We start from the raw sequence: 22,473 nt of genomic DNA, 5'->3' as shown, positions 1-22,473 counted from the left end.
ATCTGGACAGACATGTTTAAGGTTGACAGCTGCTCCTGTTTCCACATATATCCCAACAGGGGGAAAGCTCCATGGTGATTGTGAGTCACAACCCAAGCTGGGCTGACCTTTGACTTTGGCAATGGTGTCTTCCCCGTGCTCTGGCTCTTGCTGTGCTGCTTCCCCTTCGGAGCTCTCCACGATGGTGTCCTGGACGATGGCAGGGTTGCCAGAGGCCAGGCGCATGTAGTATTCTTTACTGTCATAGCTGATGGCCCTTCTGTACCGAGCAGGTTTCTAAGAAGTAGCAAAAGAAAACCCCCGTGATTCTCTCCTAGAATTAAAACACAAGCTCTTAAGGAGTTATGCTGTCAAGATTTTCTTGTACAGTATTCCTTCTTCAGGGGTTTTAATATAAAGACTGCATGTAGACACAGTGAATCCACACACTCTATGTTTAAAACTCCACTGATGTTTAAAATAAGGCACAGGTAAGACAAGGTTAGCAGTTTTGTTCTTCCTCAAACAGAAACAGGATCATCTGGGGCCAGGGATTTAGCTCAGTGGCACCACACCTGCTTTGCAAGTGCAAGGTCTCAAGTTCGATTAAAAAAAAAAAAAAGGAAAAAGAAAAAAAAGCAGCAGGATCATCTGTAGCCAAAGGGGGTTTCCAGGGTGGATTAGTGCACCCTGGCTGATGGCACTTCAAAGAGAGGAGAAAGCCCCCAACTGAAGGGCATAGACCCCAGGACCTGGGTGGCCCTCGAGGAGCATGAAGTCCCAAGTTTCTCTGGATCTGTGGCAATGAGCAGCCACCTCCTTAAGGTTCTGCTGAGTTCTGACCCAACACAGAACCAGCAGTCTTGCACCAGATGAATTCACTAGTTCACCTGCTTCAATGAGTTGCTACCTCCAATTTGCTAAAGCATTTTTGTTTGCTTGTTGTGTAAAAGATTATGATCCATAAACTTATAACTAAAAGTAAAGAAAGAACATATGTAAGTCCATTTTGAATAAGAAATTACCTGGAAAATAACTCATTTCTTTTTCAAATAATTAATATATATCCTTTAAAAAAATTCTCCAGTTGACCTAAATTTGTTTTTCTTTAAAATCATATGCAATGAAAAAGGTCTAAAGCACCCTATAAAATTTAAAACCACAGCAGGAAAAGTTTACATGTATTTAGATTCTTAAGATTAGACTTAGACTTTGGACGAAGAATTACAAAAATGTACAACAGGCTTTCAAACCTTCCTCTTCTAAACATTATTTTATTTCTCCTTTCCCATGTGTAAGAATATATAATGAAAATACTACCAGTTTACTCTTCAAGGCAAGGAGTCAATATGTACTGTCTACCACAATGCTCATTTCAACCAATTACTGCACTTCCTTGTAGTGTTGACCAGCTATGATGGAAAACAATGTCCAATAGGGGGAAGACTTAAACTGAAACAGAAGACCAACTCTGAGATGAAAGGCTACCTAACCAAAGCCATGTTACCCTTCTTTTTACTTCAGGTACAGGCTCAGGGGGTTAAGAGAGCGGCAAGCAAACTGAAGGATGATAAGCAGCCCATGGAGAAGGAAAAATATGTCATGGCTTTGGAAAGCAATAAAATAATAAATACAATTATGGAAAATCAATCCGAAGGGCAAACTAAGAACACTGCACTGTTTTTTTAAAATGAAAGAAAGGCAGGAAACTGCACCGTAACAATTCTTCTGAATGAGGTACAACAATCATCTTCAACTCAAAACTGCTGATACTTAAAAAGATGATGACATAGTGATGGGCAAGACAATGAATTAACAGATGTGGGACAGTGTCTATGTGGCTTCTGACTTCAAACACAGATTTAAACTTGAGCTACAAGAACCTCTCCCAATATATTTCAAGGTGCATTTCTGTGCTTTAATGCATTACATCCTGAATCTGCCTGGAAAAAACAATGACACATTTTTATACTAATTAAAATAAATTGTACTTTTGAAAGTGATTATATAATCCTGGTTTCCATTAGTTCCTTTTGACTCCAGAAAATAATTATAAAAAGGAAACACTTGCATTTTCAGTGTCTTGGAGAATTAAGTGAGTAACTGAAAGCCAAGCTGAAGGTGCTGGGCTGCCCATGACTAACGTGCCTGTCATTTGTTAGTTGTATGTGAAGCAGGACACGTTTCGCAGTGACAGCGGGAGGGCAGTGTTTGGCTGTTAGTGAGCCGCAGAGCTAATTAGGACCAAGCCGAGACAGAAGGAGCCAATGTTCCTCAGCAGGAAGGACACTGACTTTTCAACTCTAAAGAACTGGCAGAAGAATAAACTGAAAGCCAATCTTTTAAGTTAGTCTAGTCTACCATGCACTAAAATAACAAAACAAAACAAACAGAAAAACAAAAAACTGTAAAGTTTGCATTCTTTTGTGGTAATTTGTGTTTTACCTTTTGAGGAATGATATCATCAGGTGCCTCGGGCTGTTTACTTGGGATCTCAGACTGAAAACAGGTATTAATCACAGACACATCAGGAAAAAAAAACATAAAAGAACACAAAAATAAAATTTTCTTCATGACCATCTGAAATATGAGGACGTAGTCACTCAAAAGAAATTAACATGATCTCAGCTGCTTACACAATCACTTAACATCTTATGTTTCCACTTTGATCAAAAGTAGTTTTAAGTAAAATTTAATGCGTCAACAGTCTCAGCGCGAGTGAACACAACAAACTCTTAACAATCACACAGACAGAACAGCTGCACAGGGGTGATTTACAGGCAACTTCTTCCATGGTTTCTGAAGGAAAAAACTGAAATCTGGCTAAAAGAACCTCATGGTAGCTGGTATCTTCCATCTGCCTGGCCCCAATCTGCGCTGTAACTCGGGTTTAAACAATCACTTATAATATGCCCTATCACAGAATACACCAAGCACTGGTTACCAAAGATATATCCTCCTACGGGAGTCTGAGAACCTATTCCCTTCACTACACATACAGATACCATCCCAGAAATGCTGAAAGCCAAAAGCAGCCTGACCATCATCCCCCAATCCAAAGGTTTTCTTAAAGAGTACTTTTTTAAAGAATTAGGTGGCTGTTTGACGAACATGAAGGGAATTTCTGTATACTACAGTGTATGGCTAAATGAATGTAAGTACGCAGACAGCTACTTCCTTTTCACAATATACACATCTAAAGGTGACTTCTGGTACCTTTTCCTGCAGTAAACAGGAGCAAGCAAAATGTTTTCATGAATGTTTGCTTTCTGAGGCACTACCAGTGTGCTTTCAAAAAGTTTACATGGTTTTAGAGAACTTTCATTTTGAAAGGACATGTGCAAACATATTCCTTACAGTGAAGAAGAATCTGTAAAATATACATCAATGTTCTCTGTCTTGGGAGGGGTTTGACTGATGTAAGTGTAGCATGTGCATTCATTAAAACAGGCCATGATAAAGTAAAAACTTTTTTTTTTTCTGGAACCGGGGATCAAACTCAGGACTTTGTGCTTGCCAGGCAGGTGTGGAGCCACTGAGCTAAATTCTCAGCCCAAGTAATATCATTCTAAAGGCAAAAATAGATCAGGAAATTCAACATCAAAAGAGAGAAAAAAAATCATTGAACGGCACTCTTAAGATTTATGTATTTCAATGACATGAATGACCTGAAAAGAATTATACATATTGAACTCTAATGATATGCATAAAGAACTATTCTGAAATTCAACTCATATTGAAATTCATACAAAATAAGATTGCTGAATAAATATGTGAAACACCAATATAACAAAATGAACTAATTACTGTTCTCAAACCAAGCTTTGTACATGTACTACCGTAATTCTGGCCAGAATGTGGGCAGGGCCCATCAGGCTTACAGTTTCATATTCATTACAACATATGGCTTAGTATAAACTTGCTCTTCAGCTCACTGATTGAAGCTCTTATTTTACTAAAAGACCCATTATTCAATGGCAAATATGAATGTTACTCCAAAAATTTTAGTATCATCATGGTTCTCTTTTGTTTAAAAAAAGCACTAAATTACTGTTTGTATAGAAGTTAAAATTTTGAAAGTCAGAATTTCTAGAAAATAATTTTGCACTTCTTTTAATTTAAATCTTTCTATAATTCTCCAAATGAGCTTTTTAGTTTCCATGAGTTGTGGGACATATATGTATTCTATCAAAATATTTGTGCCAGTAGGTACAAAAATTTCCTTTAGTTAGAAAAGGAACCTTAAAAAAAGAGGGAAGGAAAGAAGAAAGGATAAAGTTAGCTGCCTGTCACTGAGCAGCCTCATGTTAATAGGCACACAGCCAGGTCTTTATTCCAATGACCTTTGCAAAGAAGAGCAAATTATTTTTGAGAGTATTATTTTATAAAAATAAGGAGACTAAAGCATTAAAACTTAGTTTAGTATTTAAATGTCATACTTTTTAAATGGCAAAATACAGGATCTAATTTCCCTTCTTTAGGACTCAATGAGAGAACTGCTTAAAAACATTCAGGTTTTACATTCTCACCCTAGACCTCCATCCTAACACTATCTATTGCTGATATTACCATTTAAATATAGAAATACAGCTCAAATTAGTAGTTTTAATCATGAAAATTACCCTCAATGGAAATTCACTATGCAGAGAGGATAATTTGTTTTTATGTGAGAATACAAATTTCCTACATGTACTTAATTCTTCTCAGGGGAGTCATACTTACTCTTACTAGTTCTTTTTTAAAAATAATTTTAGTTGGTAAACTTTCAAAGCATTAAAGTCTGTAGCATTAAAAATGTTTTATATTTTCCCATCCAAGTACCAACCAGGCCCAACCCTGGTTAGCTTCCAAGATTAGTGAGATCTGGTCACAGAGAGGGTGCTATGGCCGCAGACTGAAAATATTTTATATTCTATCAACTTCAAAATTCAAATCAAGTAATAAAGCTCAAAACTTACAATAGGTAAGCTATTTTATATTGTGTGTAACACTATTGAAGTTACAGAAATACAACTTTAGTAACTAAAGATTTATTTTAACACATTAAAAATTTTAAAAGAAACTAGCTTTTTATTCAGCCCTGTATTCTTCAACTGAAGTGAAGAATATACTTTAATGTATAAACCAAATTGTGCTGGAACTGTAAATGTCACTTAAAAACAGTAATTATTCTTAATAAAGGCAAAAAATTTAACCATATCCCCTTGCTCCAGTAAAGCCTGTTTTGCTATTAAGAGCCTTCAAAAACAACTTTCAGGTTGGCACACACTTGTGTATTGCAAAAGAGAACTGACTGTATTTTATAAGCATGCAGGCAGCAAGTTTATGGAGCCGAGAGAGAAGAACTGATTGATCTCTACTTCTGGAAAGCAGAGGTGGATTTACTATGTGGCTAATTAAGTGTAAACCTCAGGGGAGTTCACATCCCACAGGCCCTTTTCAAAGCCCTGGCCCTAATAATTTTGTATTCATAATTTTCTAGGTTTTTTTTTTTTTTTTTTTAAAACAGGTGGTTCTCCCAAACTGTATAAATCTCAGAGCCCAGAAGATCTGGTTCTACCTCTTTTTAGTGGACAAATTTCAGAATTAATGAAATTCTATAGACTTCAGAAAAGGAAGCATTAGAGAAAATCTCTAACTTAAGGAAGAGTGTTGCTGGTTCATTCACTCAACATCTGGTAAGTACTAGGCACTCTGGCAGCACCTAAGAAGCAGTCTGTGTCTGGAATACAACCAGTGGCTACGGATAACATCTCAAAACAGGCACATGCCAGAGACTTATTTTTCCAAGTGGTTTCACTACTCAGGGGTTACTGACCAGCACTCACACCTTATTCTGTCACTGAGCAGCTGCAAGCAGATGGGGGCTTCACCGCCTAGCTTTCAGCTCCATATCTGTGAAACTGGGATGATAGTATTGACCAAATTTCAGAGGGGTTTTATGACATCGAAGTGCAACTTCACATCGACTGCTCTGCACAGCATCCAGGCCTCTGTGCTTTATAGTCACACATCACTGAGGGACAGGGACATGGTCTGAGGCATGCATCGTCACCAGGTGATTTCATTGTGGTGAGGACACCAGGATGTCACTGGACAATGTACTCTCATTAGACTGCTGCTGTGTCTCCAGTTCACTGCTGAACCAATCACTGTTATATGGCTCCTGTCTGTATTTGTCTTACTGTCTTATTTGATTTCAGGGTGAAAGTCAGTGAGACAGCAAATGCTTCTACTTTTTGAAATTTTCTGTTTTTGTTATGGCCAGATTTCATATGCCATAAGATAAAGTGGGTACTTAATGGCCTTTCAAATTTACAAAAGAGGGCCAGGGATTTAGCTTAGTGGTACCGCGCCTACCTTACAAGTGCAAGATCCTGAGTTCGATCCCCAGTACAAAAAGAAAATCAAAGTCTCAAATTTCCAAAAGAGTTTGAACCACCAAGACCAAAATAAAAATCAGTTATTCAGAAAATTTCATCATAACAGGTTAACCTGTACTTGGACATAGACATCTGTCATAGCTCTACATTCTATACCTCTCTCCTCTTCCCATCCACTTTCTCTTTAGGTGAGCATAATGCCTACTTTTCAGTATGTAACCCAGCTGTCAAAAACACATGTTCCATGGGGTGCATACTTATTATGAGACACTTGTTTAGATTTCACACTTAAGTGTGAACTCTGAATAGCTTATTTTATTTTTATCTGAAAGAGAAGTTTATATATATTTTTGTAAACAAATAACAGTGTTACAAAGAAGGTTAAAAAGATAAGGTAAAAAAATACTATGGTTATCAGAAAAATAACTCACAAGTAATGCTTCACTTAAAGCAGTGAATTGGTTTCATGTTTAGGAGAGCATATTTATTTTATAGTTTACTGTTCTGGAATGGATTCAACCCAAGTGAGTGTTGACTCAAGAAATATTCTATCAAATTTTTATGAGTATGAATTCTTAGAGAAAAAACCCCAAGAATTAGTGATTATACTGCTGCTTTGCTAATAAAAATGGAGCAAAAATATGGATGGATTAATCTTTTTTATACAGTGTTCTCATACTAGAAATTACAATATTTAAATTGTAGCTGTATTTTTAGTGTAACTCTCTTTCCAGTATGGCATTTTTAATGGAACTGAATAGCTTTGAGAAATGCAGACTTCAGGGAGCTATCTTCAAAAACCTTAGATATTAGCAGTGTCTAATAAGGATCTATATTCTTTTGAAAAAATTAAATATTGGCAAATTTGTTATAACTTGGCCCAGTATAATTTGGGGTACAAAGTGAAGTTATATGTACCATGTCCAGTATAAATGATTACATCAAGCTAATTAACATATCCATTACCTCAGTTATTTATCTTTTTTGTGTTGAGAGCATAAACTTACTCTCAGAAAACTTGAAATCTATGATACATTACTATTCACCATAGCAACTACATTGTGCAATAGATTTCAAAAAACTTATTCCTCCTGTCTAAGCGACATTTATACTTTTTTTGGAGGGATGTAGCACAGGGCATTGAACCCAGGGCCTTGTGCACACTGGATAAGTTCTCTACACTGGGCTATGCCTTAGCTACTCACTTTGCACTATAGGACCAATATCTCTTCATTCCTCCAGCTCCCCAGCCTCTCGTAACCACCATTCTGCTCTGAGTAGATTCTTCTACTCACACAGTTTGATTACTTTACATTCCATGCTAAGTAAGATCATGTGGTATTTGTCCTTCAGTGTCTAGTTTATTCATTTAGCATATCCTACTGATTCATCCAAGTCATGGCAAGTGACAAGATATCCTCCTTTTTTAAAAAGGTGGAATACTTACCACACATTTTAAATCTGTCATCTGCTAATGGACAATTAGGTTGATTCTAAGATTTATATTCTGTGTAGCATCAGAAGAGAGGCTGGATCAATGAGTGTAAGAAAAATGGGGCTGGGATTTTGGCATGGGACAAAAGAGGCCATAGGCCAAGATGCATCATGTAAAGGTACAAGTTCCCAATGAGAAATGTAAATGTGTTGTATACCTAAAATGTACCAATAAAAGAATTTAAGAAAAAAAAAAAGAGGCCATAGGGTGCTTATTCGGTACCAAACACTAAAAGCCCTAATGAGGTGCACTATTATTTAGGCACAAGGAAACAGACACCTAAAGAATTTCCATGAGCTGTCCCCAGGTGGGAAAGTGGCAGCACAGGTTTAAAGCCAGGCAGACTATGATCTAAACCACTGTGTGATGTCTTTCTGCTATACAGTTCCACCTTTCATGTCACCACCTTCCCCAACATCAATTTCATACATGCAACTGACCTAATGAGGAAAACACTTACACATAGAAAGAAAGACTAAATGTTCCACCACAGACATGTATTTCTGCATACTCACCGCCATGTTTGTCTCTTGCTCTGTTTCTGGCACATAAGGATAATGGTTATAAAACATGTCATTTCGCACCATTTTTTTCCTCATTCTGCAGGGCCCTTCCGTCATCTCCAGCATCCATTTGTCCAGATGGGACCCAATGGGGGGACCCCACAATCCTCGCTCTCTCAAGAGCTCACACTCAATCTGGCACCACTCCTCTGTCACGTACTTCAGGGCGTTCTGCTGACGCTACCAAAAATGTCCAGGTTGGTTTTCAGGCAAAAGCAGGAGTAATTAATAAAAAGCCCACAAATAATATCAAGTTATCATTCAGAAACAAATGAAATCCATGTCATTTCCCATGGGGCAGTTATAGAAGTAAAATCACACTTATTTATGATTGATGACTGCTAATGATTTTGTGAGACAGTGGGGTCTGTGGTGGAGAAGGCAATTCTTTTAGCATCAAGTAAGTGACAAATGTATACGGGGTATAGTATGTGGTGTGATCAAAATACACTGTGTGTGTTAAAATTAAAACATTTTTTGTAATAGTAAATGCACACTGCCATTTATTCTACCTCTAAATATCCCCCCTTGCTTCCAACACGCTTATCCAAAGCATAGTTCTTGCCTCTTTGAAGCATTCCTGGAAGTCCTCTTTTGTGAATATCTTTACAAGATGTGATCAGCAATGTGGTGAATCCTCTGCCGAGTGCCATCCATTGGGAACGCAGGCTTATAAAACATTACTGTGTGCCCTCGTCCACCTGTCCACCTTATTCACCAGCACTGACTTCTAGTTCTGCCCAAAAGTCACAATGACTGCTAAAGTAAATGTTTTGAATTGATTTAGGACACTGAGGCAGATGACAATGCAACTAAAGACACACAGGAAAGAACACTTCCAAAACTGCTGCAGAAAGTGGCAGGGGTGATAGAATAACTATGTTTGAATCAAGGGGGAGTATTTTGAGGGATATTATGATAATGTATCTCTTGCTGTAGTAATTTTTTAAAAATTTAAACATTTACTGTGTCTTTTGATCGCACCTCACATGCAAATTCATCAGAGAGTCAAAGAAAGGATGGTAATAATAATATTACTCATGGAAATACCTTAAAACTGTCCCGTGAGTTAAATTAATATGGTATGTTGAGGATGAACCTTGTACTCCAAATTATAAAAAGCTACCGACACATGTGTAGGGGTAAATCTAGAAGTCTGATCAAGAAACACTTATCAAGCACTAAATTGTTGATAAATGTATATATTGCTGAAGATTTTAGCTAAAGAATATAAACATACAAGCGCTGATGGGGGCTTGACTTTCACATTAAAAAATCAAAGAAAAACCATTTCGCATTGGGCACTGAGATAGATTCAAACCATTTTACTTAAATGGAAGTAAGTACTTGGTCTAACTTCTTACTATTTGCCAAACAACAAGATGTATAATGTTTTCAATGTAGGTAACTATATCTAGCTTACCTAATGATTCATGGAATGGAAGTACGCAATTTAAATCTAAAAACAAAGGGGTTTTTCTGACAAATAACAGTCAAGATTATTGAGTGAATAATCATGAAATTAGGCAACATGGTAATACTTTTGTGTTCCCTGGGGCAGAGGGGATGACCCTGTGACAATGAAGGATCTAGTGTTATAGCTACAAGGCATTAACAGTTAATCATTTAGAAATTTCCCGGAGATTTAAAATAGCTCCTCTGGCAGTAAAATACTTAGGATAAGTTATTAAGTAATTATGAATACATCAAGAGGATTTCATTGAATTAATTTTTTACAATTCCTAGGGACATCTCAGCGACGTTGATACTTATTTCCACAATCTCTGCTAGCAGTCTGAAAGAAGGGGGATCATTCTCACACCCTTATTTCTGTTAAGAACAAAAACATGCAATATATCAGCAGGCAATGTTAACATGACTCGATTCTGCTGATTTCCAGTTTGCAGCTTTTTAAATGTAGTTTGATCACAAGAAGTTCAAATTTCCTATCTTAAAATCAATGGCCAAAACAGCAGCAAGCAGTCATAATTAAATTCATCATGTGGTAAGTGCAGTTCAGCAATGTACCCTTAAAACAAGAAGCTATCAGGAGAAACAAAGTCCTTTCATAACCAAGGAAGGCAGAACACACCATTGTGATGACCATGAACTCTTACCTCCTGATACTCCTTATACTGTGTGTCCACTAAGTCCCGAACAACAGCGATATGTGTGAACATCCACTGAGAGATCTCCTAGGGATGGATGGAGGAAGTCTAAATATGTCATACATTTCCTGGAAAAAATGACTAGCCTTGAAATTTATGCTGAACCTTGGTTAAAATCCTGTCCAAAGTATCTACTACAGAAAATAAAAGTACAAAGTGGTGAAGGATGAACTCTATGATGATCCAGTGGAGGCTACCTGTGACCCCACGCCTAGATATGCTGCCCCAGCTAACAAGGCACTGTCCATACCTGCGGGGAGGGACTGGGCTGCAAAGCGCCACCATGATGGCCGAGCTGGGAGAAAAGGCTCAGCTAACATTGACTGGCTGTTCTGGTCCCCACACTCCACCGAGGTCTGACATTTCCCTGTACCCAATCCTGCTTCTTTCTTCTCTCTTCCCCAGGGCATCCACAATATTCACCCTGCACACTAAACTGCCCCCAGGGTTTGCTTCCTGGAAACCCAGTTTGATACACGAGATGACCGGTGGACACTATTTTGCTCACACCCTCTTCCTAGCTGCCAATGGAATTCTGAAGGAAGTGGGATGAGGAATAAGGTGACAGTGGAGGTAGATGTGCTTTTCCTTAAAACATCAATCACAAGTATTTACATCAACATCACGAAAAAAAAAGAGCCATGTTATCTGTTAAATTTATATAATGTGCTGTAAAATTTATATAATTATCTACAACAATATTAAAAGTTTGAAAAACTACTTTAGTCTGTTCATCAATCTCTGAATTTCATCTCATGTCCAGTTATAAAATGGGTATAAATAAAGAGTTTTCATTATACAGTGTCATCACAATAAAACAGGTAAACTTCCCACAATCTAGGTTACTTCTATCTCTCTTCTGAAGCACAATGCAGAGAAATTCCATTTCAAATACATGTTGATAGCATTCTATCAAATAGTATGATTGAAACGTGAAAACAAATTCCCAGTGATGTCATTAAAAAAACCAAAACTAAACAAGGTACCTGTGTGGAAAGACTGTGTTTGTTTAGACCACTTTCCTTTCGATTCCTTCTTGATCCAGTTAACTTGGAAAGACCAAAGCCACTGCTAACTCGGGACAGTTTGGATTGTGTGGTGGGCACTAAAGCTTCTCCTCGACTTATGCTTTTCTTTTCATGGGCTAGGAAATTAAAATTAGATTATTTTACAATTTTTTCATTTATTTATTACTCTTGCTTTTAGTAATTTTTAAATTATGGCTGCAAACTATAATCCTGTACAGTAGCTCACACACCCACTGACCACGGTTTTGTTTTCTACAGTTCCAGTTACCTGCACTCAACTGAAAATATTACTATAATGCAAGGAGGAATTTTGAGAGGAGACTATACTCATATAACTTTTATCACAGGATATTTGTATAATTGTTCTATCTTATTATTAGCTACTATTGTTTAGTATTATTGTGTCTGTTTTGGAAGTAAACCCTCTCTCTCTCTCACACCCCTCCCCACACAAACACACACACACACGTGCACGTGCAAAAAGACATAGCATATTCAGGGCTTGGTACTATCCACAGCTTCGAGCACCTACTGGCGGGCTTGGAATATATCCTCAGCCAAAAAGGGAGGAGAATGCTCTAGTTATCTAAAGCATAATATATAACAGATGTAGCTACTGCTTTTTGATATCACACTAATTTGCTGGTGATCTTGTTTATAGATGGCAGCTCGAGAATTACTGTGCTAGGTGAATTTACACTTGGTTGAAATGTCAAAGCTCTGCAACAATATGTAAAGTCATTTTTACTAGAATAAATTTCTATGTTAATAACAGTAATTTCTTCTTTAAAACCTTACTTTTGGGCATGTTTTGGAGCTCAGAATATTTGGGATTTTCAAAAGGGTATTCAGTACAAATTCTCTATAGTGTACCACCAGAAGGTCTTGGTACCAAAAGTTTTAACATCAGGCTAATGAGAAAACCTTGGGTTTTCAAGGCTTTTCTAGTTTCAGAGCTATGGATAAAAGACTGTGGACCCTTAACCAAGACAGTGACCACAATAAAGCTGTTAACAATGCGTTATGTATTTCCGTAACTCATAAATATCTAATATATAACATAAATTAGATATAAAAAAGTGCCAAAAAGCCTGAAGCCAAAACCTAGCGGAATCATTCTAGGAAGGTTCTGCTGTATTAACTTTCATTTCTATGGCCACCACAGCATCCTCACAGGAATGTTTTAACTACATACCTAATGTCACCCATGTACAACCAGCGCATGACCACAGTTGGCCACTTACCCAAATGATTCTGCCAGCATTTCAAGCCAGCTTCTTCAATGAGTGGCCGTGCTATGGCTATGTCCACGTGCCCTCTCTCGTTCACAGGCAGAGTAACTTTGAAAAGTTCTTCCAAGACTTGTTTCTTACTATGGATCAGCTCAGTCCAAACCCTGTTGACAGCTTTTACGAGAAGCTGACGTCCTAGAAAATGAAGACAAGCAAGCAAATGACAAAGGCACTGCATAAAGTTAGCTCTTATTTTTCTTCATGTTTTACATGTAGGAACTTCAACAACAGTATTTAAACATAAAAGCAAAAAGCAAAAAAAAATCACTCATATTCTTTCCAACTCAGTGAAACGTGTTTGTCAGATAACCTAAATTAAGTTAGAATCTTTATGTACATGCAAGGAGATTGTATTTTTACTTACAAAGTTGGGACTTCTAGATAAAAATCTATCTGCCATTTAAGAAGGGAGTGTGCGTGTGTGTGTGTGTGTGTGTGTGTGTGTGTGTGTGTTTACAGGGCTGGGGATGACCACTGAGCCATACCTCCAGGCTTTTAGTATTTTTTCAAATTAATTTTATTGATACACTTTTGATATTCGTAATGATCACATTCATCATAATTTGTACCTGTACATGATATATCTTGATTGTTTTCCCCATTCCCTTCCCCTTCTTTCAATCCTTTTTCCTCTTTATTTACAAAAGCTTTATTTCCATTTTTTCTCTTCTATTCTCTTTTCCTTCTCTTCCCTACCTCTCTTCCATCCCTTGTTCCTCTTCACATTTGAACATTTTCTCCCTACTCTGCAATATCTATCATGCATTTTGGCCCTTATTTACCTTTTTAGCTTCTCACACAAGAAAAACAATGTTGTATTTAAACTTGTATGTCCAATGTATTTCATTTAATAGTCTCAAGATGCATCCATTTACCTAAAAATGTCTCAAGTTTATCATTCTTTATGGCAGAGTAGTACTCCATCATATATAAAAACTACATTTTGTTTATCCATTCATCCACTCAAGGGCATCTGGGATGCTTACAAGATTTAGCTATTATGAGTTGTACTGCTATAACCATGGGTGTGCATATACTGCCATGGTATGATGCTTTTAACTCTTTTGAGAAGATACCAAGAAGGGGAATACTGGGTCTAATGGAACCTCTAGTTTTGGTTTTTTGAGGAGTCTCCATAATGATTTCTATACTGGTTGTACCAATTTACACTCTGACCAACAGTGGAGAAGGGTTCCTTTTTCCTCACAGCTCCACCAGCATTTCTTATTAATTGATTTCTTGATGATAGCCATTCTTTCTGCAATGAGATGGAATCTCAGTGTTTTAATTGGCATTTCTTAAAGGACCAGTGGTGTCGAATATTTTCTCATATATTTATTTGCTCTTTGTACTTCTACATCTGAGAAGTGTCTATTCATTTCTAATGCCCATTTTTGGACTGGGTCTTTAAATTTGAGGGGTTTGATTTTTTTACTTTATACATTCTAGATATTAGTCTTTCGTCTGAGGAACAGCTGGTAAAATTATTTTCCTATTCTGTAGATTGTCTCTGCATACCATTGGAGGTTTTGTTTGTACAGGCTTTACCTACACCTAAGTCTTCAAGAGTTTTAGTATTTTGTGTTCCACCAGATTCAGTGCTTCTGTTTTGAAATTTAGATTTTTGATTCATTTAAATTTTGGTTTAGTACACGGTGAGTGATAGGCGTCTAGGTTCAATCTTTGGCATATGAAAGCCAGTTTTCCTAGCACCATTTATTATTTTTAAAAATTAATTTTATTGGTACATTTAAGGTATACAATATAACGACATTCATCATTGGAAATGTGCACCTTTACCTAATCCATCTTGGTTCTTATTTTTTCCCCATTCCCTTGCCCTCCCTTCAAGCCCGCTACCCCTCCCTATCTACTAAGACTTTGTTTCCATTTTTTCTTTTTCTCATATTAATTCCATTCCCTTCTTTTTCTATACCCCTCCCACTTCCCCTTCCCCTTTGCCCCCTTTTCTTCCTATTTCACATTATCTATTATACCTTTTAGTCCTTACTTACACTTTCACTTTTCCACACTAGAGAAACTATTTGGTATTTACATATGTGTGTCCTATTTAATTCACTTAAAAGTATCGCCTCAATGTGTATCCATTTAGCTATAAATGTCTCTAGTTTCTTGTTCTTTATGTCTGAGTAATACTCCATTTTATAAAAAAAACACACATTTTCTTTATCCAATCTCCAGTTGATGGGCATTTGGGCTGCTTCCAAGTTTTAGCTATTACAAACTGTGCTGCTATGAACATGGGTGCACATATATCACTGTGGTATGATTCTTTTAATTCTTTGGGGAAGATCCCCAGCAGTGGAATAGTGGGGTCAAATGGGACTTCCAGTCCTAGTTCTCTGGGGTATCTCCATACTGATTTCCACAGTGGTTGCACCAGTCGACACCCCCACCAGCAGTGGAGCAAGGTTCCTCTTTCCCCACAGACCTGCCAGCATTTTGATTTTATGGTTGATTTTATGATAGCAGCCATTCTTTCTGGGGTGAGGTGGAATATCAGCGATGTTTTCATTTGCATCTCTTGAATGACCAGTGATGTTGAACATTTTTTCATACGTCTATTTACTATTTCTACTTCTTTGAGTAATGTTTGTTCATTTCAGATGCCCATTTTTCAATTGGGTCTTTAAATTTGGGAGGTCTGATTTTTTAAAGTTCTTTATATATTCTAAGTGGTAGACCTTTGTCTGAGGGACAGCTGGTGAAAATTTTTTCCCACATTGTGGGTTATCACTTGTTTTTTTTGGGGGGGGGTACCGGAGATCGAACTCAGGACCTTGCACTTGCAAGGCAGACAGCATAACCACTGAGCTAAATTCCTAGCCCCTTGTAGGCTGTCTCTTTACACTGTTGGTGGTTCCTCTTGCTGTGCAGAAGTTTTCTAGTGAGATCTCACTTGTTGACTGTCTGTGCTAGTTCACGGGCAACTGAGGTTTTGTTCATAAAATCTTTTTCTACACCATGGCTTTAAGAGGTCTACCTAACCTCCAGCTGGTTTAGTGTTTCTGTTTTTAATATTTAGAACTTTAATCCAATTCAATTTTAGTTTAGTGCATGGTGAGAGATATAGGTCTAGTTTTAATCTTTGGCAAGTTGAAGCCCAATTTTTCCAGCACCATTTATTAAAGAGGCTATCTTTCCTCCAGTGACGGTGTTTGGCTCCTTTATCGAAGATGAGATGGCTGAGTGTGTCTGGAGTTGTTTCTGCATCTAATCTGTTCCACTGGTCCTCAGGTCTGTTTCTTTGCCAGTACTGTGCTGTTTTTATCACAGTGGCTTTGTAGTATAGTTTCAAGTTAGGGATTGTGATACCCCCACCATGTCTTTATTGCCTAGTATTACTTTTGCTATTCTAGGTCTCTTCTTCTTCCAAATGAATTTTTGGATTGTTTTCTCAAGGTCTGAGAAGTATGCTGCTGGTATTTCAATTGGGATTGCACTGAATCTATATAGCAGTTCTGGAATTACGGCCATTTTCACTATGTTGGTTCTTCCTACCCAGGAGCAAGGGATGTCTTTCCATTTTCTAATACCCTCTTTAATATCTTTTCTCAGAGTGCTATAATTTTTAAGAGTAGAGGTCTTTGATTTCTGAGTCTTGTTTTTGTTTTTTGGTACTGGGGATTGAACTGGGGACTTTGCACTTGTGAAGCAGGCAGCACCACTGAGCTAAATCCCCAGCTATTTGATTTCTTGTTACGTTGATTCCTAGGTATTTCAATTTTTTGGATGCTATTGTGAAAGGAATTTATTGCCCCATTTCTCTCTCAGTGACTATGTTTTTTGTGTACAGAAAAGTTTTTGTGTGTTTACCTTGTATCCATCTACTTTACTGAATTTGGTTATTAAGTCTAGAAGACTTTTGGTGGAGTTCTTAGAGTCTTCTATATAGAGTATCATGTCATCTGCAAATAATGACAATTTCACTTCTTCATTTCCTATCTTTATTCCTTTTATTTCTTTCTCTTGTCTAATTGCGGTGGCTAAAGTTTCCAAAACTATGTTGAACAGGAGTGGTGATAGTGGACATCCTTGTCTTGTTCCTGATTTTAGCGTGAAGGATTTCAATTTTTGACCATTTAGTATGATACTGGTTGTTGGTTTTTCATAGATGGCTTTGATCAGACTGAGGTAGAGAACATCTATTCCAATTTTTTGTAGGGCTTTTATCATTACTTCATGTTGGATTTTATGAAATGCTTTTTTGCATGTATTGAGATGAGCTTATGGTTTTTGTCCTTGGCTCTATTAATATAGTGTATTACATTCATTGATTTGCATATGTTGAACCACTTGGTCAGGGTGTATGATCTTCTTGATGATCTTCTGCATTCTGTTTGCCAGTATCTTATTAAGGATTTTTGCATCTATGTTCATTAGTGAGATTGGCCTATAGTTCTCTCTTTTGGTTGAGTCTTTCTCTGCTTTGGGGATCAAGGTGATCCTTGCTTCCAGGAATGAATTCAGGAGTACTGCTTCCCTTTCAATTTCATTGAACAATTTAAACAGCAGTGGCAGTAGTTCCTCTCTAAATGTCTTATAGAATTCAGCAGTGCAGCCATCAGGACCCAGGCTTTTCTTAGTTGATAAGTTTTTAATTACATTTTCAATTTCATTGATTGATATAGGGTCATTTAGAATTTTTAGGTCGTCTTTGTTCAACTTTGGTAATTCACACATATCTAGGAATCTGTCCATTTCTTCTGTATTTTCCATCTTTTTGGTGTATAATTTCTTAAAGTACGTATTGATGATCCTCTGGGTTTCTGCTAGGTCCATTGTAATTTCACCCTTTTCATTCCTAATTGCATGGATTTGGGCATTTCCTATCCTTTTTTTTTGATAAGGTTGGCTAAGGGTTTGTCAATTTTGTTTATTCTTTCAAAGAACCAACTCTTGATCTCATTGATTTTTTGTATTGTTCTCTTAGTCTCCATTGCATTGATTTCTGCCCCGATCTTTATAATTTCCTCCTTTGTATGAGCTTTGGGGTTGTCCTGCTCTTTTTCTAGAAGCTTGAGGTTCAGTATCAGGTTGTGTAATTGAGCTTGCGCTGTGTTCCTAATATGACCATTTATTGCTATGCATTTCCCTCATAACACTGCTTTCCCTGTGTCCCATAGGTTCCGATATGTTGTACTGGCATTGTCATTTATTGTAGGAACTGTCTGATTTCTTCTTTAATTTCCTTTGTGACTCATTGGTTATTCAGAAGTGTGGTGTGCAGTTTCCATTTGCTTATGAAATTCTTGTGGTTTTGTTTGCTATTGATCTCCAATTTCATCGCACTATGGTCTGATAACATACAGGGGATAACTTCAATTCCTTTGAACTTACTTAAACATGTTTTATGAGCGAGTATGTGGTCTATTTTAGAGAACAACCCATGTGCAGATGAAAAGAACGTGTATTCTGATTTTGTGGGGTAGAACACTATGCAAATATCTGTTAAGTTCATTTGTTCAAGAGTTTGATTAAGTTCTAGTATTTCGTTGCTTATTTTTTGTCAGGTTGATCTATCTGTTTGTGACAGTGGGGTATTGAGGTTCCCCACTACTATTGTATTAGTGCTTATATGATTTTTCATGTCCATTTGTATTTGTTTTCTATAGTTGGGTACACTAGGGTTTGGTACATATATATTGATGATTGTCATCTCTTCCTCTTGGATTGTTCCCTTTACAAGTTGTAGTGTCCTTCTTTGTCTCTCTTAATCAGTGTTGGTTTGAAATCCCTTTGATCTCCAAAGAGGATAGCTACTCCTGCTTTTTTTCAGGTTGCTGTTGCATGGAGTATTGTTTTCCATCCTTTCACTTTCAGTCTATGAGTTTCCTTTAGAATGAAGTGTCTTTCTTGTATGCAGCATATTGTTGAATCTTGTTTCTTGACCCATTCTGCCAGTCTATTTCTTTTGATTGGTGGATTGAGACCATTGGTGGTTAAAACTGATATGTATTGACTTGTCATTGTCATGATTTTTTCTTTTTGTTGGATTCTCCCCCTTTGCTTTAACTTCTTGTCATGCCTGATGGATTCATTCTGCTGGGCTTCCTGGGGTTGTGATCCTTGTTGTCTTTTCTTAGGTTACTGTTTAAAATTTTTTGAATGATGGTTTGGTATTCATGATGTTCCTAAGGTGCTCTTTGTCATGAAAGTATCTTATTTCTCCATCAATTTTGAAAGATAGTTTTGTAGGTTACATCAAACTGGGTTGGAGGCTGTTTTCCCTTAGGGGTTGAAATATGTCACTCCAAGCTCTTCTTGCCTTGAGGGTTTGCGTTGAGAAGTCTTCTGTGATTCCGATGTGCTTTCCTTTGTATGTGATTTGTTTCTTTTCTCTAACTGCTTATAGAATTTTTTCTTCTGTTGGGTTTCTGGAATCTTAGCTATCATATGCCTATGTGTAGATTTTTTTTTTTAATCACAGCTAGTTGGAGTCCTATATGCCTCAGTTATCTCTATGTCAAGTTCTTTTCCCCTGCTTGGGAAGTTTTCTGCCATCACTTCTGTGAACAGTGTATTATGTCATCTGCACTCTCTCCTGTTTCTTCATTGACTCCAATCAGTCTTATGTTATTCTTCTTTGCATGGCCTAGCAGCTGTTGGATTAATTTCTTGTGGTCCCTTACTATTTTTAAGAAATGTTTCTTTTCCTGGTCACTAATTGCACTTCTGTCTTCTATATCTGAAATTCTATCCTCGCATTGGCTCATTCTGCTGTGTAAACTTTCAATGGAGTTTTTAATCTCCTGGAAATCTGTTTGCATCTGTTTTATGGATTCCATTTGTTTCCTATGTTGGAATTCCATCATGTTCCTCAGCTCCTCTATTTTTTTTATCTGTGTCCTCTCTAGATTTATAATCATGTCTTGTACTATGGGCACAATCTCTGTTGTTATCTGAGAAATTATTTCTGATTTCACTTTTTCCAGATCCTCTTTTGTTGCCAGTTCAGAGAGTCCAGGTGGTTGAGTATCAGATTGTTCCATCTCATTTCCCTTTGGGGTTGTCTTAGGTGATGTGGAAATCTGCTTTTGAGACTTATTTACCTGTCTTACAATTTCAACAGATGCAGCCTGATGTGTCTTTGTTGAGGTGACTTTTTGTTCACCCAGTGGTCTTGAGTTCTCAGCAAGCCACTGAGCAGCCTTTACTCTGCTGCTCACCACACCAATTCCTGGGTTCAGAGTGGTGGCCTTCTGAATCCCTGAGCTGACCTGTTGTCTGGGTGGGCTTCTGGCTGGAGCCTGTGCACACTTGGGGTGGAATCTAGCTGTGCCTCTCGCTGGGGACCTTATGTAGCTGTTGTCTGGGAGGGCCTTTGGTTGGGGGCTGTGCACCCTAGTTCCTACTGTCAGCACAGGATTTATCTAGGGTCTCCTTGCACTTATCAATGGTACTGGGCTAGGCTCTGGGTACTATATGTGCCTGTACAGCTCTTCTCCAGGTAGGTCCCTGGCTGTGGCCAAAGGTATGGCAGGCCTCTGGCTGAAGCCTCTGTGCCCATGCAGGTCCTTTCTTGGGGGGCCCTAGCTTGGTTGGGTGTGCAGGAGCCTCTGGTGTGGGGGCAGACCCCCAGCTGGGTTCTGCCTTCAGCCTCGCCTGTCTGGGCCACACAGTGGCTCCCCAGGATCTGAGCGCACCTAGGGCTGGAATGGCGGGCCTCAGGCTAAAGCCCGTGTGCCTATGCAGCGCCTCTCTGGGTGGGGCCCAGCCTGGGTGGGTGTGCAGGAGCTTCTGGGGGTGCCAGGGACCCCCCACTGGGACCCACCTGCAGCTGTGCAGATCTGGGCCACAGAGCTGCTCCCCGGGATCTGCATGCACTCACTGATGGAATAGGGGGCCTCTCTAGCACCATTAATTTAAAGAGGCTTTCTTTTAGTGAAGGTATTTGGCACCTTTGTCAAAGATAAGGTGACTGCAAGTGTTTGCAGTTGTTTCTGGATCTTCTATATTTTTCTCTTGATCTTCAGGTCTTTTTTTAATGGTGGTTTTGTAGTATAATTTCAAGTCAGGGATTGTGATGACCCCTGCTTTGCCTTTGTTCCCCAGAATTGCTTTTGCTATTCTAGGTCTCTTCTGGTTCCATATGAATTTTAGGATTGTTTTCTCTAGTATTATGAGTTATTCTATTGGTATTCTGATTGGGATTTCATTAAATTTGTATAACAATTTTGGAAGTATGGCCATTCTCTAATACCCTCTTTGAGCTCCTTTTTCAGAGTATTATAGATTTCAATATAAAGGTTTTTCACTTCCTTTGTTAGACTGATTCCTAAGTATTTCATTTTTGGGGGAAATTTTTTGCTATTATGAAAGGTGTGGTATCCCTAATTTTTCTCTCAGTGAGTTTGTTGTTGGTATACAAGAATGCTATTGATTTTTGAGTGTTGATTTTGTATCCAGCTATGCTACTGAATTTGGTTATTAAATATAGGAGTCTTCTGGTGGAGTTTTGGAGGTCTTCTGTATAGAGTATCATGTCATTGGAAATAATGATAATTTAACTTTTTCCTTTCCTATCCATATTTCTTTCTCTTGTCTAATTGCTCTGGCTGTTTCCAGAACTATATTGAACAGGAGCAGTGGTAGTGGGCATCCTTCTCTTGTTCCTGATTTCAGAGTGAAAGCTTTCAGTTTTTGTCCATTTAGTGTGATGTTGGTGGTTGGTTTGTCATAGATGGCTTTTATCAGATTGAAATAAAGCTCTTTAATTCCAATTTTCTGTAGAATTTTTATCATGAATGAATGTTGGGACTTTGTAAAATGCCTTTGCTGTGTCTACTGAGACTGTCACATGGTTTTTGTCCTTAGTTCTGTTAATGTGATGTATTACATTTAATGATTTGTGTATGTATGTGTTCATTCTTGGGACAAATCCTACTTGGCCATGGTTGATATTCTTCTTGATGATTTGCTTCATACTGTTTGCCAGTATCATATTGAGGATTTTTGCATCTAGGTTTATAAGGAGACTGGCCTATAGTTCTTTTTCTGGCTGGATCCTTCTCTGGTTTTGGTATCAGGGTAATGCTTGCTTCTGGGAATGACTTTGGAAGCATTGCTTCCCTTTCAATTTCATTAAAGATTTTGAGGAGCAGTGGCATTAGGTTTTCCCTAAATTTCTTCTAGAATTCAACAGTGAATCTGTCAGGACCTGAGGTTTTCTTTGTTGGTAGTTTTAAAATTACTTCTTAAATTTCATTTACTGATACTGGGTTATTTATAATTTTTATATCTTCTTGATTCAGTTTTGGTAATTCATATGTGTCAAGGAATTTATTTCTTCTGTATTTTCCATCCTATTAAGAGTACAGGTTCTTGAAGTAGATATTGATTATTTTCTGGATTTCTGCAGAATCCATTGTGATTTTACCCTTTTCATTCCTAGTTGCATGGATCTGGGTTTTTTTTTGTTTTTTGATAAGATCGCATAAGGATTTGTGTATTTTATTAAATCTTTCAAAGAACTAACTCTTCCATTCATGGATTCTTTGTATTGTTTTCTTAGTCTCAACTGTATTAATTTCTGCTTTGATCT

At 37.7% G+C, this 22,473-nt stretch overlaps 1 protein-coding gene across 14 annotated transcripts in view; it reads right to left on the bottom strand.

The window, feature by feature from the left end:
- Wdfy3 (WD repeat and FYVE domain containing 3) overlaps positions 1-22,473 on the bottom strand; it is a 304,615-nt gene that overhangs the window by 56,018 nt on the left and 226,124 nt on the right. For 12 of the 14 annotated variants that reach the window (XM_087199311.1, XM_087199312.1, XM_087199309.1 and 9 more), the window contains 6 exons: positions 12,861-13,043; positions 11,575-11,732; positions 10,538-10,615; positions 8,373-8,600; positions 2,425-2,478; positions 108-276 (listed from right to left, as the gene is read on the bottom strand). In XM_087199311.1, coding sequence (XP_087055437.1) covers positions 108-276; positions 2,425-2,478; positions 8,373-8,600; positions 10,538-10,615; positions 11,575-11,732; positions 12,861-13,043 — 870 coding nt within the window. The remainder of the gene's footprint in view (positions 1-107; positions 277-2,424; positions 2,479-8,372; positions 8,601-10,537; positions 10,616-11,574; positions 11,733-12,860; positions 13,044-22,473) is intronic. The other 2 variants (XM_087199317.1, XM_087199321.1) reach the window with 1 other exon arrangement.

The sequence above is a fragment of the Heterocephalus glaber genome, unplaced genomic scaffold (assembly GCF_053883595.1).
Source record: "Heterocephalus glaber isolate CG9 unplaced genomic scaffold, H.glaber_assembly_v1.0 deba00001698, whole genome shotgun sequence".
NCBI classification, from domain to species: Eukaryota; Metazoa; Chordata; class Mammalia; order Rodentia; family Bathyergidae; genus Heterocephalus; species Heterocephalus glaber.
Note: the sequence above shows the minus strand (reverse complement) of the source record. Positions and strands in the feature narration are given on the sequence as shown.